The sequence below is a fragment of the Mauremys mutica genome, chromosome 24 (assembly GCF_020497125.1).
Source record: "Mauremys mutica isolate MM-2020 ecotype Southern chromosome 24, ASM2049712v1, whole genome shotgun sequence".
NCBI lineage: Eukaryota > Metazoa > Chordata > Testudines > Geoemydidae > Mauremys > Mauremys mutica.
In genome coordinates, this window is record NC_059095.1 from 7,313,884 (window position 1) to 7,338,141 (window position 24,258).

The 24,258-nt window shown below is 52.1% G+C and overlaps 1 protein-coding gene across 8 annotated transcripts in view; it reads left to right on the forward strand.

Annotated features, from left to right (window-relative positions):
• PTPRS (protein tyrosine phosphatase receptor type S) overlaps positions 1-24,258 on the forward strand; it is a 239,945-nt gene that overhangs the window by 88,191 nt on the left and 127,496 nt on the right. For all 8 annotated transcript variants that reach the window (XM_044998457.1, XM_044998461.1, XM_044998459.1 and 5 more), the window contains exon 2: positions 17,578-17,745. In XM_044998457.1, the coding sequence (XP_044854392.1) occupies positions 17,658-17,745 (88 nt within the window). In that variant the 5' untranslated portion in view covers positions 17,578-17,657. The remainder of the gene's footprint in view (positions 1-17,577; positions 17,746-24,258) is intronic.

The window sequence follows — 24,258 nt, forward strand, 5'->3', positions numbered from 1 at the left end:
ACTCAGCAGGCTCGAGATGACGCTGGCTTTGGTTACCCACCGTTTGTAACTGTTCTTCGAGATGTGTTGCTCATGTCCAGTCCATTTCCCACCCTCCTGTCCCCGTTCGGAGTTGAAGGAAGTGAGAAGGCATAGGGCTGGCAGTGCCTGATATACTGACGCCTGAGCGTGGCACTCAAGGGGGCGCCACAGTCAGCCCTATGGATGCTGCTAAGGCAAAAATCTCCATCCGTGCACGTGGCGCGCTCACACCTCGAATGGACGTGAGCAACAGATCTCGAACAACAGTTACAAAAAGGTCACCGTTTTTTTGCCTCCTGCTAGCCCTGGTTGATTTAAATTCAGGGAGCTTCTCCTCTGAGGAGGTGGGAGTGTCCGAACGGTCCAGTCTGTTCTGAGATGGGGGAGAGAGGGGCTAGTCAAAGGTTTTCTGAAAAGCCAGGCTTGGTGCAGAGACCAGGGCGGGATGGGAATAAATGGAGTTGGTGTCCCAAAGAAACCAAAAGAGGCACAACCCCCTCTCCATTTTCCCCGTTGCGGGTCCCCTTTAGCACTTGTAGTATAGAAGCCTTTCCTTTTAAGACGATTGCAGATCCCTGCTCTTCAGCGCTTGATGGCGACAAGAAAGTAACATTTCCCTGTGACTCCATATGCTGCAGGGAGAATAAAAGCATTTCCTGCAATATGGCGGCTTGTGCATGTCCTAAGGAGAGATTGGCCGTTGGCCCTGTTCCTGTTTGGCCGGGTGCCTCCGAAGATGGACAAGTGATGACTCAATGCTCCTCTCTCTAGCTGGGCAGGGGGAAGGGGTCTGCACAGGCACGTGAGGTCTGAAAAGCTTCCTCTAATGTTTCTCATGTACTACCGAGTCTCCTTTTTATGAGACAGTGCTCTTCTTGCCCGGGTGAAAAGCAATGGTCTCCCCTCTGTCCTGGCTTGTTTCACTGCTCACCAAACCTATTAAACTGCAGAGCAAATACTGTTGACTTTTAATTCCTTGTGTACTCGTTGTGTGTATTATGCTCTGTCTGTGTGTGTGTATCTACCCAGCCTTGAAAATTCACCATGAAAATGTAGCTGGCCCAGGCACAAAATCTGCTTGCTTGCCGTTTATTATGGTGGCTGACTGGTGGTGACAGAAATCTCATGAACTTAGTTGCTCCTTCAAAAAAAAAATCACTTGCCTTTGGCAGGTAGAGTTTTGCAAAGCTGATGTAGTCATGTGTTTGCCCCAGTGCCCTCAGAGTTTTCGATCTTAAAAGGTGCTATCGAGGAAGTATTAAAGACCTGCATATTTTGTGCACCCCTCTGATGTTGCTGTAGTGTGGATGCATGGATTGCTTCACTTAACAATGAAATGCAGCTCCCCCTGGGGTGGGACATGGCAGCTGTTTTACTAGTGGATACCAACGCTGCCATTGTGAAGAAAACAGGATGTCATACCACTGAAAGGGCAAAGTGAGTTTAGGCTGTCAGGCGGCAGTTACCTGCATTGGAACATGGCTAGGATATGGAGGTTAACATCCTTAACCCTACTTCATAGGTGGGCGAACTCTCAGTTTTGCATCTCGCCTGGACGCTGAGATGCTCAGCAGAAAGGTGCCCCTCTGCCGCGCGGCGTGCCCCATCACTTCTTGCACTGCTTAGAACTTCTTTCATGATGTCCATTACAGCAGAGCCTGGAAGCCCCAGCTAAAATCAGGGCCCCCATATGACAGTGCTGCACGTACACATCGGAAAGACTGTGTGGTACCTGGAGCAGAGACTATCTAAATAGGTAAGTCAGGACGGAGGGAAGAGAGATGGTGATTTGCTCGAGTCTCACAGAAAGTCAGAGGCAGAGCTGGGAACAGAATTCTGGTCTCCCAGCTGCCAGTCCGGTGCCCTGCGTACTAGACTGCACTGCCTTCCGCTTACCCAAGTAATGATCCAGCCTGAACCCTGAATCCATGTTAAATTCAGAATGGATCACAAGGGGGTGAGGGTGGGAGGGGTGTGTGTGAGAGATGTTTTCTCTCCTCGTTTAATCTCAGTGGTCTGAGACATGGGATTCCTGCCAGGGCAAGAGAGGGATTTGTCCATCCTTGGAGAGGCTCGGAACCAAATCCTCTTTATGGAATTAAACCCCGTGGCAGAATCTGCGTGCACAGCCCGGAAGGAGAGTGGTGCATAGGGAAGAAATTGAGGGGGCCGAAGGAGGAGAGGGCAGGGGCTGGCACATGCTGAGAGCAGGGGAGATGGTAATGGGCGTAATTCCCAGATCAGGCCGCAGCCTGGAGGGGTCTGATTGTGTGTGAAGCCCATGTATCGCAAAGGGTGAAGCCAGGGCAGAGGATTGAGGGGCGGGGGTGCAGCTTCTGCTCAGAGAACTGGCAACATCACTTTGTGTCCGCGTCAGGACAGGGCTGGGGGGCTGCTGGCTGCAGGTGCCTGACTGACCCAGGCACGGGATGTGGGTGCCAGGATCCCAGGCTGGCTGGGTGGGTCTCTGATAGGCAAGGTGGGGTGTTATAAAAGTGATGCAGGGGAATTATCACCCTGCAGGGAAGCTTGCAGGGGCGGGCGGAGGACTCCCAAAGGGGCTGGCGTGGAGCTCTGCCCAGTTCGATGAAACTCCATGCAGGAGCAGCGCTGACTTCTGCCCTGCTTAGCTCCGTTGTTTTTGTTGGTCACCGGTTGGCAACGCACATGGTGATGGGCATGGCCTAAGTGCGAAGCCCAGAGAGCCTGCAGTGTGGGACGCAGCCCTGGAAAGACAAGACACTCTCACCCTTTCCACCCCAGCCCAGCCCCCTCTTACTCCGGCAGCCTTTCGCTGTGGGTTCTGCAGAGACAGCAGGCCTGGATGTGGGATTTGACTGGTGTGAGGGTTAGCTCTGTTTGGGCTACACGCCCCCCCCCCTTGCAGTGACTGTAGCCGTCAGGGTTCTTCTTCAAGTGATTGCTCATGTGTATTCCACAATAGGTGTGCGCGCTCGCCACGTGCACTGGTGCCGGAAGCTTTTCCCCTAGCAGTACCCGTAGGGGGAGCACCCCTGTGACCCCTGGAGTGGCACCTCCATGGCGCAGTGTAAGGGGAGCTGTGTGCTCCCTCCGACCCTCAGTTCCTTCTTGCCACCAGTGAAGGTGCATCGGAACTACTCTGCTCTGGCTTTGCTGTAGCTCGTCCCCAGAACTGCTTGTTTGTTCAGCGTTAGTACCTGTAGTTAGTTAGCTGTTCAGTTAGTTCACTTAGTTAGAGAGATCCCAGGCCGGGACATGCCCCGTGCCCCGGGTTTAAAGTCGTGTGACACTTGCAGGCGATCTATGACAAAGAGTGACCCACACGCAGACTGTTCACGCTGTTTAGGAGAAGCCCATATCAACAATCGTTGCAAGATTTGAAAGTTGTTCAAACCTCGGACCAAGAGGGAAAGAGACATTAGGCTCCGGGCTATTCTGACGGAGTTGACGCTGAGCCTGATTCCAGCGCGCCGCTCCAAGTTGGCACCGAGGTGTCGGTGCGCGGCAACCTTCTGGAGTCTTCGACCAGTCGGCACCGCTTCCCGTCCACGGGGCACAAGAAGGCAAAGAGACGCCGCCTTAGCAGCGGCACCGAGGGAAACCCGGGGCAGAGGCTAGACCCATGTCGGGCAGTCCTCGATCCCCTCCGGCCTCTAAGCCTCCGACTCACGTAGCGCAGAGTAGCACGGCCACACCGGACCAAGCCTCTCCGGATATCCGGAAGTCTTCCATGCTGGAGGCAGCCAGAGATGTCATGACCACACTGGTACGGAGGGCACTACTGGTGTCAGGTCCCCGCTCCAGAGGCAAGCCACCGCTGGGTTCTCCGCAGTCGCCCCCAGCTCGGCACAGGTCTTGGCTGAGGGATTGTTCCCGACGCCGTTCACCGCCCAGTGATCGTTTGGGGCACAGTCCTCGTGGATCACCCTGCACACCCACCAGGCTGTTCGGGTGGGTGTTGTCCAAACGAGGCTCCCGGCACCGCTTCACACCATGGAGCGATTACCGACAGGACCAAGGCAGATGTCGTCAGAGATCTTCGTCTCGTTGGGGTTACCGCAGCCAGTCACGGCACGGACGTCGTCGCCGTTCCTGCTCGGAATCCCGCTCGCGGTCTCCGCCAAGACCGTCTCTGGGAGCAGATCGCAGAGCAGCAGCTACAGGCGGTACCGGTCCTCCGCATCGAGGTCGCAGTCTCGTGGGCGACGGCGCCCCAGGCACCGCCGTTCCTCCCAGTCCCGTGACAGCAGCAGGTCGTTTGTCAGTCCAGCCTCCGCTCGTAGCCGCCCTTCCGTGAGCCAGTCCAGCCAGGCCGAACAACCGGTGCTGTTGGTGCCGCAGCAGGTGTAGTCGCACTGGGCCCTGTGGCCGGGAGAGTGGTACCAGTGGGCACCGTGGCCTCCGATGCAACCCCCGGTGGGGGTCCGCTTGGTAGCCGGAGCCTCAGAGGCGCCATCGGCCTCTCTCTCCAAGAGAAAGTCAGCTGCTTGGGACCCTCAGAGTGTAAGCCTAGAGCCAAATTCTGCTCTCTTTCCCCAGTGTCAGTCCAGAGAACTCCATTGTAGTTTGTGGGGTAGCTCAGAGCAGGCTCTTGTCTGTGGAGTTTGCAGAAGTTCTCCGTGCTGGTGTGTTTTTTGCACCGTGGCTTGCTGTGCCTGGGGCTTTGTCTAGGCTAGGTGTGATTTTAGCACACGTGTGACAACGTCACATGTTTCGAATCCTAGTGTAGACAAGGCCAGAGATCCTTTTATGGTTCCCTTCTCCTCTCAGTGTTCACACTTCTGGGGGCATTCCCTTTCCTTCCTGCACTCGATATCCCCTTTGTTCAGTTTAATCAGGGCCAGCGGCTTTTGCTTAGATCTCCACCTGGAAATACAGGCGTATTCCCTTTCCCCCACCCTTCGGCCACACCGGTGTGGCCTAGAAACAAGCAGACGTCTCTCTCTGTTGTCGGAGCTCTATTCTCTGGAACACGGCTTCCAATTAAGAGCTCCAAGGAGCCCGAGCTCAAATGAAGATAACGCAGGGAGGCCATCGATCGGCCATTGTGTGTAATGAGAAGGCTCTTGGAGCGAGAGGGGCTAGTGACATGCTAAACCAGTGCAGAGCTGGAACTGAGAAAGCACCTGAATGCCCCTAATTAACTCCGTGGTTTGCTTTTTACTTGTTTTGCATGGATGTAGGGCAGGCGAGAGATGCCCCCTTGGCAGGCCTGGAGACGTCGTCTGTGGTACAGCCCAGGTAGCAGCACGAGCTGCCCAGCGCTGCCTGCCAGCCTGTCACAGCCCCACTTGGAGTTAAGGATCTCGAGGGAATGAGAGGAGAGTTGGTCTCTGGGTACTCAGCACTGCTGACAGCCCCAGCAGATGGGCCAGTGGTACTGGCTTGGGTGATTTGGAGGCTTTGACCAAGACTTTTCAGTCATTGCTAGTGATTTTTGGGCCTCCCGACTTGAGGTGCCTTAAAGGGGCCCGATTTTCAGAGGGGCAGGAGCGCAGCACTTCCTGAAAATCAGCCGCCTTTAAGGCCTCTCAAATGGAGCACCCCAAAATCACTAATCACCCTGGAAAGGTCACCAGGAAGTGGGGCCAGGCCCATTTCCTGTCGGCCACCGAACAGCTGCCTGATCGTAACAACTTTGCCACCTCCAGCCTGAGCTAGATTCGAACCGGTGACCTAGCGCGTGGGCTCTCAGCTAGGAGCTCGCAAACAGGTGTCGGAGGAGCACAGCTACTCCTGCTCTTCCTGCGTTGCTAAGTGGGAGGGGAATCCCAGCTTGGTCCTGGCTAGATGGAAGGGGAGTTCTGGGGGAAAGTGTCCTAATATGGAAGAGGTTGACTGCCACCAACCTAGAGGACTTGGGTACTGTAGTATGCATCTACTTACTATACGGTACTGTCTAGAACAGGGGTCGGCAACCTTTCCGAAGTGCTGTGCCGAGTCTTCATTTAGTCACTCTGATTTAAGGTTTCACGTGCCAGTCATACATTTTAACGTTTTTAGAAGATCTTTCTATACGTCTATAATATATAATTAAACTGTTGTTGTATGTAAAGTAAATAAGATTTTTAAAATGTTTAAGAAGCTGCATTTAAAATTAAATTAAAATGCAGAGCCCCCCGGACCGGTGGCCAGGACCCGGGTAGTGTAAGTGCCACTGAAAATCAGCTCGTGGGCCGGCTTCAGCACGCGTGCCAGAGGTTGCCTACCCCTGGTCTAGAAGATAGCCAGTAAATGCATAAGGGGCCTATGACCAAGACCCCTGAGCCGTCCAGCCTACCCTCCAGCCCAGTGTAGTCTTCGCTGAAGTCATAAGGTAGCACACTAATATGTGAACAGTACTGAAGGTTGGCCTGTCAGCAGTCACAAATCATTAGTTCTTCATGGCTCATCTGTCCATCAGAAAATATTTTATATAAGAGCTTATTTTGATTTGTGCTTCAAACAGGCACACAAAGCATATGCAGTCTCTCTTGCTAGAGAGCCGGCGTAACACTGCTCCCTTGCTTTACGTTCCATTTGAGGGGGCTGTCAGAAGTGCTTTCCTTTTGCAGGGCTCTCGGAGTCAGGAAGGTTATTGGCGATTTTTCTCCTTTGGGGCACTTGATACCAGGAGTTTGTGGCTGCGCTGATCATTGTGGCTAAATTCTCTGCGGTAAAAAGGGCATGGCTAGGAGGGAGAGTGTGTTGATCTTCGCACCAGAGGATCCAGTCTGTGAACTCTGGGGAACTCCTAAAGAGTGACCAAAGGACATCGCCCATAGCAGCCTTCTCCCTGTAATTTAGTATGATGGACTGGGATTGTTTAGTCTGCAGAGGAGAAGAATGAGGGGGGATTTGATAGCTGCTTTCAACTACCTGAAAGGGGGTTCCAAAGAGAACCTAGACTGTTCTCAGTGGTGGCAGATGACAGTACAAGGAGCAATGGTCTCAAGTTGCAATGGGGGAGGTCTAGGTTGGATATTAGGAAACACTATTTCACTAGGAGGGTGGTGAAGCACTGGAATGGGTTCCCTAGGGAGGTGGTGGAATCTCCTTCCTTGAGGTTTTAAAGGTCAGGCTTGACAAAGCTCTGGCTGAGATGGTTTAGTTGGGGATTGGTCCTGCTTTGAGCAGGGGGTTGGACTAGATACCTCCTGAGGTCTCTTCCAACCCTGGGATTCTTTGATTCTATGACTGCAGTGCTGGTGAACTTGGCCACTAGCAATTTCTAGACTCGTATGAGGGATGCTGCATACATGCAATTACCATGGACAGGTGCATTTACTGTAGATGAAAAATAGATCTATATCTGTGTTTAGATTTGTGCTGCACCTGTTGCATGCTTTAGGCCTGTTCCACACATGCTTTGGGCAGAAGAAACCGATTTTGTTTTAAAGAATTTGTTCATTGTCCTCAGTTGTTTGAGTGCATCACGTACACTAGTGCCTTGCACGAGACTGGGCTCCCACAGGGACCCACTGCCATAATAGTGGGATCGGAACAGGAGCGGGATTAAAAACAATCCCATGCAGGGCTCTAACGTAAACCAATCCCAGCCCCCAAACCATTTACGTTTACGAGTATTAATTTGGTCTCTGCTATCCACACAGTAATTGGTGAAATCCTCTGGTGCAAGGTGCCTGCTCCGTAACTGGATGAAGGTAGCTCCCCTCCATCCCTCCACTAGTTTCAATTGTGATTGTGCATTCTTCTGTGAACATGCGCGTTTAAACGCCCACCAGCGTATTTACACAAGTATGCAGAATGGTGGTGTTTCTGCACCATGACTAAGGGAGGTGGGAGAATGGCTGCTGTTGTATCTGGCTATATTCTCGGGGAAGCTCGCACGTACCCGGTTTGTTGTTTTTTGCAGTATTCCCCCAGTTCTGTCTGGTCTCTTTCTCCTTTGGGGGTTTTGGATGATGCGCTGTGCTGATGACACTGAGGTAATGATGATGGATGATTATTTACACAGCACCATGGTTATGTGCATGGCAGGTTTCAAGAGAAGACATGGGCTGCACCCCATGGAGCACCCAGGCTCTGGCAGGCGACTGGGTTGAGGATCTAATGATGCACAGCTTTTAAAAAACAAAACAAAACCAAAAAAACAGAACCATGAAAAAGAAATGCAAAGTATTAACCTGGAGCCAAAGCAAATGTTATCCCTGATGCTGTCAGCTGCTCGGTGCTGATCTGGGGTGATCTGCTAGTAAATGCTGAAGGATTGTGTGTGAGGGAGACCGAAGGAGAGGGTGGGGAAGGAAGGGAGGGAGGTTCTGGGCCTGATTCTCCGTTACTCATTATCCTGCACCTTGTGCAATTACACCAGCTGCAAAATATGCTACTTGTGCTTTGCACCCACTTCGCACTGGTGTAAATGACCACCCAGGGTGCAGGGCAGCAGAGAATCAGGGCCTTTGTATTCTAGACAAAAGACTGCAACTCCAGCCCTTTGTGTTACAGACAGAGCTGGGCTCTCCCTGGAGAGTGGGATTCTGGGGGCGCTCATTGTTCAGAGGCTGCCTAATGGGGCTGCTGGCGAGCCCCTCCCAAAGCCCCTCTTGTGGGGGGGGGGGTTTGCTTTGTTCAGTCCCTGAAGCGTGGCCCCTTTTTCCAGGATCCCAGAAGAGAGATCTGCAGTCGTACTTCAGGTGTTTGTTCTCAGTGTCTGTGTCTTCGTTAAAACAACAAGGAGCCCTTGTGGCACCTTAGAGACTAACAAATGTATTTGGGCATAAGCCTTCGTGGGCTAGAACCCAGCTCATCAGATGTTGTAACACATGGGGGGGGGGTCCACTCGGTCCGTCTCCACTGCAGCTGGACTTGCATCAGGGGCTCAAGGTAGCAGGCCAAGAGTGGCAGTGTGGAGATCCCGGCTCTCAAGCCTAGGGAATTGGGCGGGTTCTGAGCTTTGTCCCAAGCCGGAGTGTCCACTCCACGAGCCTGTCTACCCAGACTGGGAGTCTTGCCCCAGCTGCAACGCTGACCTACCCTCTGGGGTCTCCCTGCCTTGTGCGTGCCGCGAGCTAGGAGCCAGCGGGTGCTGCTGGCGTCTGCGTGTTTTAAAGGGCAGGTGCAGTCCAGCCCAGTGAGTTGAACCCGTTCCTGCCCTTTGCTGTGGGCTCCTGATCCCTTGGATCTGTGAGTCCCCTTTGGCCATAGCTGCCATTTCCTCTGCCCCCGTCCATGCTATGCTGCACCCGCTAAACACTTACTGGACACAACAAATTCATCACTGCTTGTCAGAGCTGTCGCTGTTGGGGAAAAAAGCTGGTGGGGGTGGGGAATTTATTTCTCCTGGTGATTTAAACACAATTCAGATCTTGCCTGCCTGCCTCTCCCCCATCCCTATGGTTTAACCCTTTGTATGCCAGAATGCCCTGATGAAGCTGTCTGAGAACAAACTTCCTCTCACCCAAAATGGATGCACCCATTCCCCACTCCCTTGGAGCCTATCACTCAGAGCTGGGTTTACCAAGTGCATGAACAGGTCTGGGGCGGGGGTGTCAGAGAGAGAGATCCAAGGTCGTCAGTCTGTGACTCAGTTTCCCTATGGAGGGTAATGGCGCTCAGGTTCTTTTTTGTAAATCCTAGGGATGAGATGCACGTATATTAGAGCCTAGTATAAGGAGGTATAGCCCAGTGGATAGGGCACCGGACTGGGACTCAGGAGACCTGGATTCTAATCCTGTCTCTGCCCCTGGCTGGCTGGGTGACCTTGGGCAACTCATTTCCTTTGCTGTGCCTCTGTTTCCCCATTTGTAAAATGGGTATAATGATGTTAATTTGCTTAGTAAATCGCTTTGAGATCTAAAGATGAAAAGCGCTAGTTAAGAGCTAGATATTATCATTTATCATCTAATAAGGGTCTTGCCTGGATGACCATGGGCTATATCCACTATGACAGCGGGGCTGAAACCTGTATCCTCCATTCTCAAAAGGAGCTAGTGATTTTGAGTGCCTCAATTTCTTGAGTGCCTTTAAAAAGGCCTAATTTTCAGAAACTGCCGATAACCCGCCATATGAAAATCAGGGCCCCTGCCCTTATTCAGTACAGTGTCTCAACTTGGGCAATCAAAACAATTAGTTACTTTTGAAAATTTAGGCTGGTTAGTGCTTTTTGGTAGCACACAAGTCTTTGGCACTTAGTCTTTATTAAAATGTGTCTGATAACCCTCTGTCGCTGAGGAACCTAGGTCCCAGCTGGGGTCGCGTTGCCAGTCACACGGAGAAGGAAGGAAGCTGGGCACATCTGTGCTGGGTTTGGAACATTGGTAAGCAAAAAGTTTCCGCATCGGGACTTTCATGCTGAGATGAAACTGGCCTGGAAAGCAGAACCATCTCCTGTAACCCAGAATGGGCCAGTTAGCTTGATTCAGCCAGAGCAGGGAGATTTGGGAACACCCCTATTGTAAGGAGAGGAATGGGGTGTGTAATTTAATGCTGTCAGTGCATGGTAGGGGGAGTGGGTCTCTGGTGCTTTAGCTCATTCTTTAAAAAAAGAAGAAAAAAAAAGTGAATGTAGCGAGGACAATAAATGCTGCATGGAGAACCCTGGAGTTACAGAATTGCAAGCTGGCCTCGAACATGGTGCTGGAGTCTCCTTGCCGGGCCCTGCCTATAGGGACACCCGGAGAAGTCACCCTACTGAGATCCATTCGGTCCCAAGCCTCTGCCGGAACTGTCAGCAGGGCTGATTGGGGGGTGGAGGGCTGCCCACATCACACAAACCTCTCACTCAGGTCTCTGTTAAGGTGGTTGGCCGGGCAGATCAACGAGAGCTGACTCATAACGAAGCAGCATAACAAGCTAGAGGTGCATGCTTGTTTATTTAGATGTCAGAGCTCTGCTTTTGGAGAGGAGATGGCAGGCTGGTTGGTGATTGATTGTGCTTTAAAAGCTTTTTTTTAAAAAAAACCCACACACTCATTGGGGCAGGAAATGAGATGACCCATTGACCTTTATTAATGTGCAGTACAAACTGAACTGGCAACTCAGAGAATGCATTAGTGCGTGGAGAAGCGTTCTCAGAATGCAGCCTCTTCTCTGTAAGGTTCTTGTGGTAATAGACTGACGAGGCTTGATGAGGTGCGGGGGACTCGTCCCACTGCCCTCTCTGGGAAGATGAGAGGCAAAAGTGAATCACGGATGATGAGAGCCGGGTGAAAGTTTTTAAAACGATTTTACATGGGAAAATTGTCAATTTTTTTTCATGTTTCACCAGCCCCCTCCCCCCCAACTAATCCAAATTTTAAATTTAAAACATCCAAATGGTTATTGAATTTTTGGGTTTGATTTTTAAAATGTCAGCAATTTTTTTTCAAAAGCCATAAAAAGGGGCTCTTTTCAGATCCTTCAAAATGAAAACCACTTTGAATTTTTTTCCACGTGGGGGTGTAGTGTGAGTTGGTGGTTTTTTGCATTTCAGGGAGAAATGGGGAAGAGAAGCTGTATCTTAGAATCATAGAATCTCAGGGTTGGAAGGGACCTCAGGAGGTATCTAGTCCCACCCCCTGCTCAAAGCAGGACCAATCCCCAACTAAATCATCCCAGCCAGGGCTTTGTCAAGCCTGACCTTAAAAACCTCTAAGGAAGGAGATTCCACCACCTCCCTAGGTAACCCATTCCAGTGCTTCACCACCCTACTAGTGAAAAAGCTTTTCCTAATGTCCAACCTAAACCTCCCCCACTGCAACTTGAGACCATTACTCCTTGTTCTGTCATCTTCTACCACTGAGAACAGTCTAGATCCATCCTCTTTGGAACCCCCTTTCAGGTAGTTGAAAGCAGCTATCAAATCCCCCCTCATTCTTCTCTTCTGCAGGCTAAACAATCCCAGTTCCCTCAGCCTCTCCTCATAAGTCATGTGTTCCAGCCCCCTAATAATTTTTGTTGCCCTCCGCTGGACTCTCTCCAATTTATCCACATCCTTCTTGTAGTGTGGGGCCCAAAACTGGACACAGTACTCCAGATGAGGCCTCACCAGTGCTGAATAGAGAGGAATGATCACATCCCTCAATCTGCTGGAAATGCCCCTACTTATACAACCCAAAATGCCATTAGCTTTCTTGGCAACAAGGGCACACTGTCGACTCATATTCAGCTTTTCGTCCACCGTAACCCCTAGGTCCTTTTCTGCAGAACTGCTGCCCAGCCTTTCGGTCCCTAGTCTGTAGCAGTGCATGGGATTCTTCCGTCCTAAGTGCAGGACTCTGCACTTGTCCTTGTTGAACCTCATCATATTTCTTTTGGCCCAATCCTCTAATTTGTCTAGGTCCCTCTGTATCCTATCCCTACCCTCCAGCGTATCAACCACTCCTCCCAGTTTAGTGTCATCTGCAAACTTGCTAAGGGTGCAGTCCACACCATCCTCCAGATCGTTAATGAAGATATTGAATAAAACCGGCCCCAGCACCGACCCTTGGGGCAGGGCCGCCCAGAGGGGGGGGCAATTTGCCCCTGGCTCCGCAGGGGCCCCCAAGAGAACAGCGAGGCTTCCGGCTCCGCCCCTCTCCTGGAGCCTCAGCGCATCAAGCGCCGAGTCTCCGCCGGGGCCCCTGAGCCCCGCCCCGCTCCGAGCCGTGTGGTCAGGGGGCGGGGCTGGGAGCTCCAATGGGTCCTGAGCTCCCTCCGCTCGGCGTGGAGCTCCCAGCCCCGCCCCCTCACCACGCGGCTCTGAGCGGGACGGAGCTCAGGCCCCGCCGGCCACACGCTGCGGCTGTTCCGGCGAGGCGCTGAGACTCCAGGTGAGGAGGGAGCCGGGGGTAAGAGGCTGGGGCCAAGGCGGGGGGGAAGCGGGACCCGCCGCCGAAGTGCCCCGAAGACCCGCAGCGGGGATCCCCCCCGCCGAATTACCGCCGAAGACCGGGCTGCACTTCGGCGGCGGGTCCCGCTTCGGCGGTAATTCGGCGGCGGGGGGCTCCCGCCGCGGGTCTTCGGGGCACTCCGGCGGCGGGTCCCGGAACGGAAGGGCCCCCCCGCCGCCGAAGACCCCGGGCCCCCGGAATTCTCTGGGCGGCCCTGCCTTGGGGCACCCCACTTGATACCGGCTGCCAACTAGACATGGAACCATTGATCACTACCCGTTGAGCCCGACCATCTAGCCAGTTTTCTATCCACCTTACCGTCCATTCATCCAGCCCATACTTCTTTAACTTGCGGACAAGAATACTGTGGGAGACTGTATCTTGTGTGGCAACTTTTCACCTGGTAAGTGGCTTAACCAGAGATCCAGATCTCAGGCCCGTAGTCCTACCCTTGCTGGGTTCAGGCCCATTCTAGCAATGGATGTTTAAACACAGTGGTTGCTAGCAGGGTTGGAGAGAGGTTCCCTCATGAAGCAGCATAGATTTTCGTTCTCTCTGGGAATCACACTGGTGGAGATGTTCTCTGGATAAACCCCCACTCTGGCTGGGGGGCTTAATGGAGTTAGGTGTCCAGCTCCCATTAAGATGGGAGTAAAATATTCAAAAGGACCTAAGCGATCTAGCTGGAGACCCCTGACTTTCAATGAAACTTAAGCTCCTGAATCACATAGGTGCTTTTGAAAATGTTACCCTGGGTGCCTAGCTCCTGTAGACCTCTGAATAGTCCCCTGTCTCTCTCACCGAGAGAAGCTGGGCTGCCAGCAAAGCACTTCACATGTTGTTATTCTTTAAACGCTGACCACGTGCGTGGCTCCGTACGAGCCACCAAAGAGCTTGCAGTCGGAGAATTGGAGAGGATCCGACGCACGAGGACGCCCCAGAGGAAAGAACAACTTAAAGCAGCTTTTTGACTGTAAGAATTCGTCTCATTTCTGAAACATGGCTAGATCTAGCCCAAGCCTGACCCCCAGCTCTTCACTTAGCTGCATCCTCCAATAAGGACTGAGGCCCGTAGGCCCTGTCTGTGCCGCAGAAGTTCCTGTGTCGGGGAGCCCGGTAGGACTTTTCAGGGCAGTAGAACAGCACGAGAACAGCAACCGTTGTGCTTATTTGTGAAGTGCCAATAGCTTGCTGGGGCCTTGGGGCACGTGTCTCCTCATCCTGCCTGTCTGTGAAGAGCTTACGTGTACAGACACAGGAAGGGAGACAAGAAGTGATGAAATCGGTGTGATTTGAGCATACATCAAGGTAATTCACACCTGCGCTTAACCACGCTGGAGGATGGGAGAAGCCATCCGTCCTGTAGCTGAGTCCCCCAGCGGTGTGCATTCTGCAGCGTGTATAGGAATGCTGCTGTGAATACAAATAACACAGATGATTATTATAAGAGTCAGCCAGTCTTCATGCTTCGGGATGTCAGCTGTCACCTGCTAGAGGCCAGGAAGAAATTTCCTTCCAGGAAGCTCAGTACGCTTGGGGGGCTTATGCCTTTTCCCCAAGAATCCAGCAGACAGACTAGGTCTATTCTGGGGAGACAGTCATGGAGTGGGTAAGATAATTAGTGGCTAAGGGGACTTCTGGTGGATGCATCTAGTGACTCCATCCATACCCAGTGCTTTCATTGCCACCTTCCAAATGATCCTAAGACAATGAAGCAACCTCCTCTCTTCTCCTTCCCTCTCTGCCTTCTCCCCCATCGCTCCCTCATTTTACGCAGCAGAGCCAGGTGGGAGCCTGTGTCTTGCCATCCCCGTAATCCCAGGCCGGCGAGTCCAGGGGGAAACAGCCAGGTGACGTACCTGCTCTGAAGGATGAGTTGCTGGATTGAGGTTGACGTGTCCTCATATCTCTGCCAGTGCTTTCAGTCTCCATCAAGGGCTTTGGGAAGCACATTAGCACCGGAGCAGAAGTGTCACCCTCTGGCATCTCTCTTTCTCTCGGCCGGAAGCCGTTGCAGTCGCCCCTTTCACCAGACCTTTTCTATCCCAACCATTTATGCGGCGTAAAAGCCCTCGTGGACCCGGGGGGAGTGGTGGTGTCAGTTCAGATCCGGCGGAATGTTCCACATGACTTGTCCGTGTTAATCGGTGCTTTTTGGGGGGCGGCGGGGCGGGTATGGTCACCGCTTGCCTGCTCGCGGAGCTCGGAGCCAAAGAAGGTCGCTGGTGATGCATTTAGAAAAGAGTGGAGTCACAAAGAGACATTTAACAGCGTTTATTGTAACCCAAGGGGATTTCATTTAGATAAATAGGTGCTGACCTCCTCGGTGCTCTGGGTGCCGGCCGAACAAGCCCTGGTTTGAAATGTTAAGTGCCTAAAAATATCATAGTGAGGAGGATTTCCTCCCACCAATGGGAATCAGAAGCCACTTGTTTGCGGGTAGCAGGAAAATCATCCCAGCTCTGACCAACTTGATTCAGTTTTCTTTGTGCTGTGTTTATAGCTCAGTCCTCCTTTAATTAACAGTTGCCATCACGACGATTCCTGATGCCCTCGGACCCTGCCTTCCTCTGTTAAAATAAAAAAACCAACACCTCATTGTTCTTGGTTGCAGCGCTGCTGTGAAAACGGCCCGCTAAGTCTGTTGGGAGCCTCCGTGCGCTGTTCTATCGGTGTCTCAAACAAGCGTTTCAGGAGCGCCCGGCTTGCAGAACCCTGCTTTCCTGTGCCACCTGCACATGTTTTTAAATAACTGGCCATGAGATGTTAAAGAGCTATCCTCGTGTCCCACATGCATCAGGTGGCTTAGAGTCTGTGAAGTACGAGTCCAAAGCTGCTGGTTGGGAGGCTGCTGCTTGGGGATGAATATTACAAGCTGTAATATCTAAGGGACTTTCTTATTTATCCTGGGTTCTTTCCCTTTAGTGATACAAAGAGGCTGTCTTGATGAGTTATTAGGACCGGGAAAGATCAAGACGCTCATTTAGATTGCATCTCCGGGTGGCTTCATGCTCTGATACGTATCAGAGGGTCTAGGCAACCTCTCTGCCCCCGTAGCCCCTCCTAATAAAATGTATCCTATGCTGCTTTTTCCAAAAGGCAGCAAACCCCGATTTTTGTATTTAATGTAAGTAACGTACAGCGGGTAAGAACTTACCTAGATCTAAGGGGATCCCCACAGACAGAGAATCCTTCCCCATTATTCTAGTGTTTCATGTCTATCGCCGGACTGTTGTGGTGTCTCTGTCAACATCGATGGCATGAGGTGGGCTGTGCACTGCGTTCGGTCTCCCTTTTTAGCCCTTCTGGGGCTCCGTCTGCCATTGGTGCTGGCAAAAATGTTCGGGGCGATTGAGACGGGGGCCAGAGTCACTACTGAGAATACCACCCTTGGGTGCTACTCAGGCAGCTCAAAGGGGCGGGGATCTGTCCCCCCAGAACTCCCTGCTGCTTTAAAGCTGGAGGAGGTGACTCCTGCACTGGCTGCCTCCCAGACTCCCCCAGGTCCACTGGAGGGTGGAGAAGCGGGATGTGATGTGCTACAGCAGGCCTCCATTGGCTCACGGTTCTACCTCCTGCCTGGGCACTCAGGAATCAGGATGATGGAGCCATTGCCGGCTCCTTGGCGCCCCCTTCTGTCCTGCCCCAAGCAGGCTCAACCACAGGCCCTACATCTTTTTGGTGTCCTGTTCTTTTGGGGCCCGGCTGCTAAATAACTAAAACGGTTTGTGCTTCAGCAAGGATTCGTTCCCACCCCCAGGCTTCCAGCTCCCCGTTCAGTCCTGCAGTAATAAAAAAACATGTAGTGCTTTTATCACACTCGTCTTGATCAAAGCACGTTATGACTCCTCCCAAGCCCCATGAGCTGGGAAAGGATCACTATTGACAGAGGGAAACTGAGGCACGGAGCAGGGAGAGCCCCTTGCCCCAAGCACACAGAGGGTAGCTGGTGTCGGGGCTGGGATTACAACTCACGGGAGGTGGTTGAAGTCCCCGAGTTTGAGGCCAGAAGGGACCATCTGCTCACCTAGTGTGACCTGACAGTCACCGGCTGTTCAACATCACCAAGCCCGACAATGGGAATTAGACCAAAGTATTACAGCCCCAGGATTCTAAACTATTGTTGGCACTGAAGTCGTGCCAGTGACTCTGCGGCACCTCCGCTTGTGCACATCTGGGCGATTGCTTTGCTGCCCCCAGAGCTTGGCGGAGCGGGGATCAAAGCCCTCCCCCAGACACACATCTCTTCAGGGGGCACAAGGGAAACGTCCCCCGCCCATCCCCAGCTCATCTTTTGTTCTGTTTTGTTTTTCCATTCGCTCCAGCGTGTGGAAAATCTCTCTTTCAGAGGGTCTCTGTGTCCATCAGGTCAGATCACCTCACACCTCGTCGCCCAGCTAGTGCGGCTATTCCGGGGAAGGGGGAGGGATTGGGGAGGGAGCGCGTGGTGGTGAGGGTTAAACTGCCGAGGTCTCCTGCCCGTTCCTCTCTTCCCTGGCGTGATCCCTTTTGAGGGTGCAAGCAGCTCGCCGTGATCTGCCAAAGCCGTAAACCTGGGGCAGGCCAGCCTGATGCCGTGACCGGACCTGCGCTTTGCTCATTCATGATGGAGTCGGCTCCAGGGCCATTTTAGTCACTTGCCCTCTGATGTTTCCATGGGGGACTGTTCTCTTCTTGTGTACAGCTGCCCCCTGCTCCGATGTGCTTTCAGTTCCCACTTCGATAACAGTCGCCCCCCACGCTCTCGTCTAACTGTCTGCCGGTTCCTTTTGTGTCTCTGCAGGTGCTGACGTCCCTTTGGAGGTTCTGTGAGTTTCGCTGAACTGGGGCCTTCCTGGCTAGGGTGGGAGGTCGTTGCCAAGAATGAGGATCCTTTGCAGCCCGGGAATGTCTTCGCTGGTCCCTCTCGTGAACCTCCTCTCCTTGCTTCTGATTGGCTGCATGTCTGAAAGTAAGTGACCTCCCTCCCATCCCCTTGGCTTCTTGGCTCTTACCCGGCATCTCTACCACTTGCGTCCCTTTGCGGCTCAGTCCTCGGAGAAGGGACAGGCCCGATGGAGCGTCTCTTTTTAAAGGGCCAGTTAGCACATCCCCTCCCCAACCCATTAATAAACGTTGAGTGTGAATTTGGTGCAGGTGAAGGGTTTGGTGCCTTGAAGGCCTCTGCTTATCTCCAGCCCAGGCATCTCAAGCTTCCCATGTGCTCCTCAGCTATTGTTCCCAACCCTGCCTTCAAGGGATCTTGTATGGAGAGGAGGGAGGAGCAGCACGGTCTCTGTTGCCCATTTCAGTCTCTGCAGAGGCTGCCAAATTGGCCTGGGTATTTTACTGATGTCACCCCTTACTTGTTGGGAACGGGACTGAGACGCGGCAAAATCATTTCACGTGGTCCTGTCCCTTTCTCCCCTTCCCCCAAGCATCCTTGGCCCACTGCTCACCAGGGTTGATTTCAAACCAGCAGCTGAAGCACGAGTTTTCTGTTCCCCGTCTCATGAACCAGCCAGTCCTAGTTTAACACTGTTTTTATCTTCTCTGCCTTGCAAGGGTTGCTGTAAAAACCTCAGCGACTTGTGTGTAATGTTCCTTCAGCACGAAGGCCGATCACTCGGGGATCAGCAGAATAGACTTTTCCCAACTGATTGAATTATGACTTTTTCTTCTCCCCCAGCAAAGCTTCTCGAAGCTGGCAAAAGAGCTGTTCTGGTCAGCACAGCGTCACTTCGTTATCAGGGTTTATTAAGAGGAGGTGTTCGTCGGGGATTAAATGGGGAAGGAGACCCTTTGTCGCTGGGATTTTGTTTGTTTGATAGCGCTTTGTCTTCTCTGCAGAAGATGGAGCAGGTGTTTGCCATTCCCTGGCATAGACTTCACGTTTATACAAGTTCCGTTTAGCCCCTTTGTGTGTGGGAGCATTGTATATGTATGGGAAGATATGGTACTTCCTCATTTACTAAGAGAGGGAAGGGAATTGATCTCCAAGAGGTTTAGAGCTGGGTCATTCCCTGGTATGGGATCTCAGCGTTTTTAATGTACAGTTCAACATACATGCGTGTGTATCGGTATAATGGTGGCAGTGTGGCCTAGTGGTTAAAACAGAAGGCTGAGAACGTGGAGTCCTGGGTTCTGTTGTTGCCACCGACTCATGGTGTGACCCTGTTGTGAAGCGTGCACAAAAACCCAGTGTACGTTCATGCACAAGTGTTTGCATTTGTATGCACCTTTGCCTGCACACAGGCCTGACTTGTGTGTGTGTGTTGTGGGTGCTGAGCAGCTAAGAAAATCAGGCCCCATGTTGTTTTTTTGTTGTTGTTAAGATGTGCACATCTGAACTGAGTGCTCACAACCCCTGTTGATGCCTGTTGGAGCTTTGGGGGCCCATAAGCCTTAACTTCCTTGCAGTCTTGATTTTCCCTGTCTGTATCATGGGAGGGGGATTCTATGTACCGAGCTCCGGTGGGGTGGGGCTTAGTTATGGTTACATTTGTGAAGTGGTTTGAGATCCCCCAAGGCTGCTGCACAACTGTCCTGTACCTTTGCTGTGTTTGAGAGAAACCAGGCTGTGCGTTAGGAAGTGCAGCTGTTTGGGAAAGACAGATTGTGGCTGAAGGCACTTGTTGCATGGCCCAAGCTGTGCCGGTGACTGGCATCACTAAACACCTTGTTGCTGGCTGCCAGGAAGCTGCCTGGCTTTTCTGCACGGTAACTCTGCAGAGTCCTCAGGCCCCAGACAGTAAAAGCTGCGTGTGTGCGGGTGGCCCCCTCAGGTCCCTGGCAGTAAAGCTCTGGGTGTGTATGTGTTATATCTGGCTCCCTGTGTCCAGCTTTACCTCCCGGCCCTTCCCACATCTCCAGTACAAGACCTAAAAAGACCCAGGCTGTTTTGCCCTGACCTGCAGGGCTGCTGTCTGTCATGGGCAGATGAGTGAGTGGAGATGATTATTGGGGTCCGGCCCTATGCTGGGGGTAGGTGGGCAGGGTTTCCCGTCTATCCTGCAGGGTTCTTTCTCAACTCAGGTTGCTAAGGGGATGGGGAACAGAATTTCTCTTCCTCCCTATCTTGCAGAATCGTGTCCCCTTGGCGGAAGGGCGAGGGAGTGTCATGGTTTCTCTTCCTCTGTATTTCAGGGTAGCTTGTGGTCTGACAGGCAGGTGTGTGTGGCTGTGACTGGCAGGGATTCTCTCCCAATCTATTCCTAGGGGCCTGATGCTGCTGGAGACCTCAATGGGCTGTACCTATGAATAAACGAACAGTGATAATGAGTTGGTTTGGGCACTGGTGCACCTCAGTCCCTCCTGTTCTTCGCCTGCGGCACATGCTAGTCGAGTCTCCTATGGGCTGGAATACTGGGCTTTGATTTTGGTCGCTGGGTTTAGGGTTTGGGTGGTGTTGGTGGCCTGCGATGTGGAGATCAGACTAGATCCAGTGGGCCCTTAAGGCCTTAACATCTATAACTCCCCCCCAACACACACACACGCATTCCAAGAGCCGCTGCTTTGGAAGAGATTTCTGGGAGCCGCCTGGGATGCCCCAGCCTCCACCCACCCGGTCCGTAGCGCTGGAGCCGGCCTGTGCCACTTGCCGGGGAGGTATCTCAACAGCAAACAGCTTTGCCTGTCACAACCATTGAGGCAGCGTGAGGAGCTGCCACTCGGTTCTGACAATGTCAACTCTGGTTGTATGGCCTTGGGCTCTCGCGCGTAATCCCTTGGCCGGCTTCCATTTGGCTGGCGCTCACCACAGCGCTGACCTGTTTTCCTGTCCTCATTCCCCACGGGACACCACGGCTTTGCAGCCACCAAGGCGGTGTCGGCCAGGGGGTGCTATCGCCACTTGCCTGTTAGGAGTCGCAGCTCAGAGATGACAAACTCCTTGCTCCTGAGCGGTGGCTTCTTCCCAGCTCCAGAGGGAAAGGGTGGGCTTGTAGTGAAAGCACAGAGCTGAGAGCCAGGACTCCTGCACTCTACTCCCACCTTAGTCGTCTTTCTGTGCGACGCTGGGCAAACCACTGCCTCTTCTGTGCCTCAGTTTACCCCCTGTAAAAGGGCTCTTCAAACACTTCCCCGTTTCGCAGGCGTGCAGGCAGGTTTAAATCATTGACGGAGACTTTTGAAGAGAACGTGACATGGAAAGGGCAGCCGTGGTATTAAAAAAATAAATAAATCATACTTTATTTTTAACCTACTGCTCTTACTAGACACCTTTAGGACAAATATAAGTGAAAGGGGATAAAGAAGTAAATTTTCTCTGGTTGGTTGGTTTTTTCCTTTGTGTGTCAACACTTTCAGACTTTCCCCTGTATAGTTGGGGGCAGGCACAGAATTCAAAATGGTTAATTCTGGTTGTGGTTTTTTTTGTTTTATTTATTTATTTATTTATTTATTTATTTTAAAAAGTACTTCCCATTTAAGGAACTTTATCATCGTTTATTCAACCAACCCTCGGCAATAATAATGTTTAACATAGGAACGGCCATACTGGGGCAGACAGTGGTCCATCTAGCCCAGTATCCTGTCTGCCTACAGTGGCCAGGGTGAGATGCTTCAAAAGCAATGAACTGAACAGGGCAGTCGTCAAGTTTACCCATCCCCTGTTGTCCAGTCCCGGCTTTTGGCCGTCTGAGGTTTGAGGACATCCAGAGCGTGGGGTTGCATCTCTACCCATCCTGGCTAATAGCCATTGATGGACCCATCCTCAATGAAATTCTCATTCTTTTTTTAATCTAGTTATAGTTTTGGCCTTCACAACATCCCCCGGCAATGAGTTCCACAGGTTGACTGTTGTGTGAAGAAGTGCTTCCTTTTGGTTGTTTTAAACCTGCTGCCTAATGCTTGTACTACAGTAGCACCTAGAGGCCTTCCCAGAGATCCCATTGTGCTAGGTACTGTACATATGTCCACACACACACCGTGAGAGACAGTCCCTGCCCCAAAGACCTTACAATCTAACTCAACAAGGGAAGTAGGCACAGAGCCAGGAAATGACTTGCCCAAGATCAGTGGGCTACCAGATTTCTTGATTCCCAGTACAGACCTTGCTGCCTCTGCAGCTAGAACCTTGGAGCCTCTTACTTGCGCACGTGAATATACAGAATAAGGTTTGTCTCAGGGGATGGAACACTAAAGAAGCCGCAGGATCTTTCCTGGGCCCTTCTCTGTGACGTACAAATCCATTTGGTGCAGTAGCGTGTGATAGGCCGTATAGATTTGGCCTCCTATCCCCATCTCTGACCTGAAGGAGCTATATGCATTTTTAAGTGCTCCTCAATCACAGATAAAGCCACTTACCGCGTAGAAATGTTTTATTCTTATGAGCAAAATTAGCATGTTTGCTCTTAAAGTGCATTTCGCTCATTGATTAAACCTGTGCGTTTTACAGTAGAACCTTGCTAATTGGTACTTCGTTCGGCCCCGCACAAAAAGCTGGTAGCCTCCGTCCCCCACCCTAGCAAAGATTTAATAGCAGGTGTTGCAGTGAGCATTACTTATGACTAATGTTCCCTTCTTGTTACAAATCATGTTCTAGAACGATTCCTACCAGGCTCCCAAGTATTACTGCAAATAATCACAGCTCAGTTGGAATCGCCAAAACAAAAGGATAAAGCCCATTTTATGATGCATTGCCTGGGCGTCTTTCCTTCAGTTGTGCTTCCTCTGCCCTTGATTTGCAGAATGCCGTAACCCTCAGTGGGCTCACAGTTCTCCTGCACTTTTAAACTGCGCTGCTGCCGATATAATGCTGTTGTGGAGGCTGGCCGTAGGCGGCAGCATGGCTGGCTTGCTGTTTAAGGAGGGGACTGTGCCTGGGTACATGCCCCATACCAGCATGAAAAAGGTTAACTAGAGCTGGAGAGCTCCATGAAGGTACCTGTCCACATCTGGTGAGTGCCCCAGCTCCCGCTTAGTGAAGAATCCCAGCTGAGGGTTACTGTGAAGAGAGGAAGTCTGTAGTGGGTTGTGGCAGGGCTGGAGTCAGGGATTCTGCAGTCAGTCTCTGGGATCAGAGAGTGGAAAGAACCCCCAGAGGGCGGAAGGATATTGAAGTTTGTACGTATATGCGGGAATTGATTGGGAGATTCTAGAGGAGAGCCCTACGAAGCCTAGCCCTGCCCAAAGGCTAACCTTAGAGAGGCCTAAGTAAGGCTGGGTAGGAAGAGAAGTCCAGTGAAGCAGCAGCAAGGAGATGGACTGAGCAGATCTTGTGGTTGCTGGTTATAGGATCCCTGGGCCAGAACTTGGTGTAGGGGGAGAACCTGGGTTCCCCTGCCAGCCACTGGCCAGGTGGCATGAGTCCAGAAAGGGGACAAGGATGGCAGAGAGCCTTGAGGGGAGGGGTGTAGGGTGACCAGACAGCAAGTGTGAAAAATCGAGACGCGGGTGGGGGGTAATAGGAGCCTATATAAGAAAAAATCCAAAAATCGGGACTGTCCCTATAAAATCAGGACATCTGGTTACCTTAGAGGGGTGAGAACAGTGGGGCCTGGAGTTAGGGCTGAAGACTTTACTGGACTGTTAATTGGTGGGACTTCGATACACCAGAAAGGGGGAGAATTTAAAGGGACCTGTCTGGAAGGCCAAGTCACAAGAAGAGAGAGGCTGCTGCAGGGCTGGAGCAGCTGTTGGCAAGAGTGCTAGGCAATGAACAAGCTGCTATGCCAATCCCAGCCCTTAGGGGCACATCTGTGATAAGGGCACTCTTTTACAGAGAGTACGTCTTGCACACCTAGGAGTCTAGTCTAGATACATCTAGTACGTCTACATGGGAAGCAGTGGGTCTCAGAGTCTGGGTCTATAGCGTCGGGCTCGCAGGACTCATGCTACAGTGCTAATCACAGATGTGTAGTTATTTGGGCTCGGGCTGGAGCTCCCCTCCTCCTGAGTCTTCAGAGCCCACGGTCCAGCCCAAGCCCAAACATCTACACAGCTATTATCAGTGCCGTAGCAGAGTCTGGGCTCTGAGACTCATCGCTGTGGGACCCTGCCTGCTGTGTCGACGTACCCTAGGAGATGATGTGGTGGTGGGCGGGTGGGGAATGTGCCGGTCTAGATCAGTGTTACAGCTAGACTCTGTACACACCGTGTTAGTGTAACCCACTGGTCAGTGTGTGCCCATATATCTCCTTTTGTGGCCAGTCCACAGAGGATGTGAATTGGTTACAGTTGCAACTCCAGAACCTGGCTCTTTAGCTTAACCTGTAGCAGCTTGTGTTTTTAGCAGAGGTCTTTCGTTCAATCAGTGGCGTTGTCCAAGATGGCAGTTGTAGTGAAACCAGGAAGGAGGTGATGCTCTCCATCTCGGGCCTCTATGGACCTTTTAAGATGGCCCCCGCTGCACATGGATCTTTCTCAGAGAGCAGAGGATGTATTGGGAGACGGCTGCCTTCTCTTCAAATAGGCGCACCCTGAGAGCAACTCGTGATGCCGCTCTGACGCTGTGATGTGATGGGCATTTTCGTCGGCCCCAAAA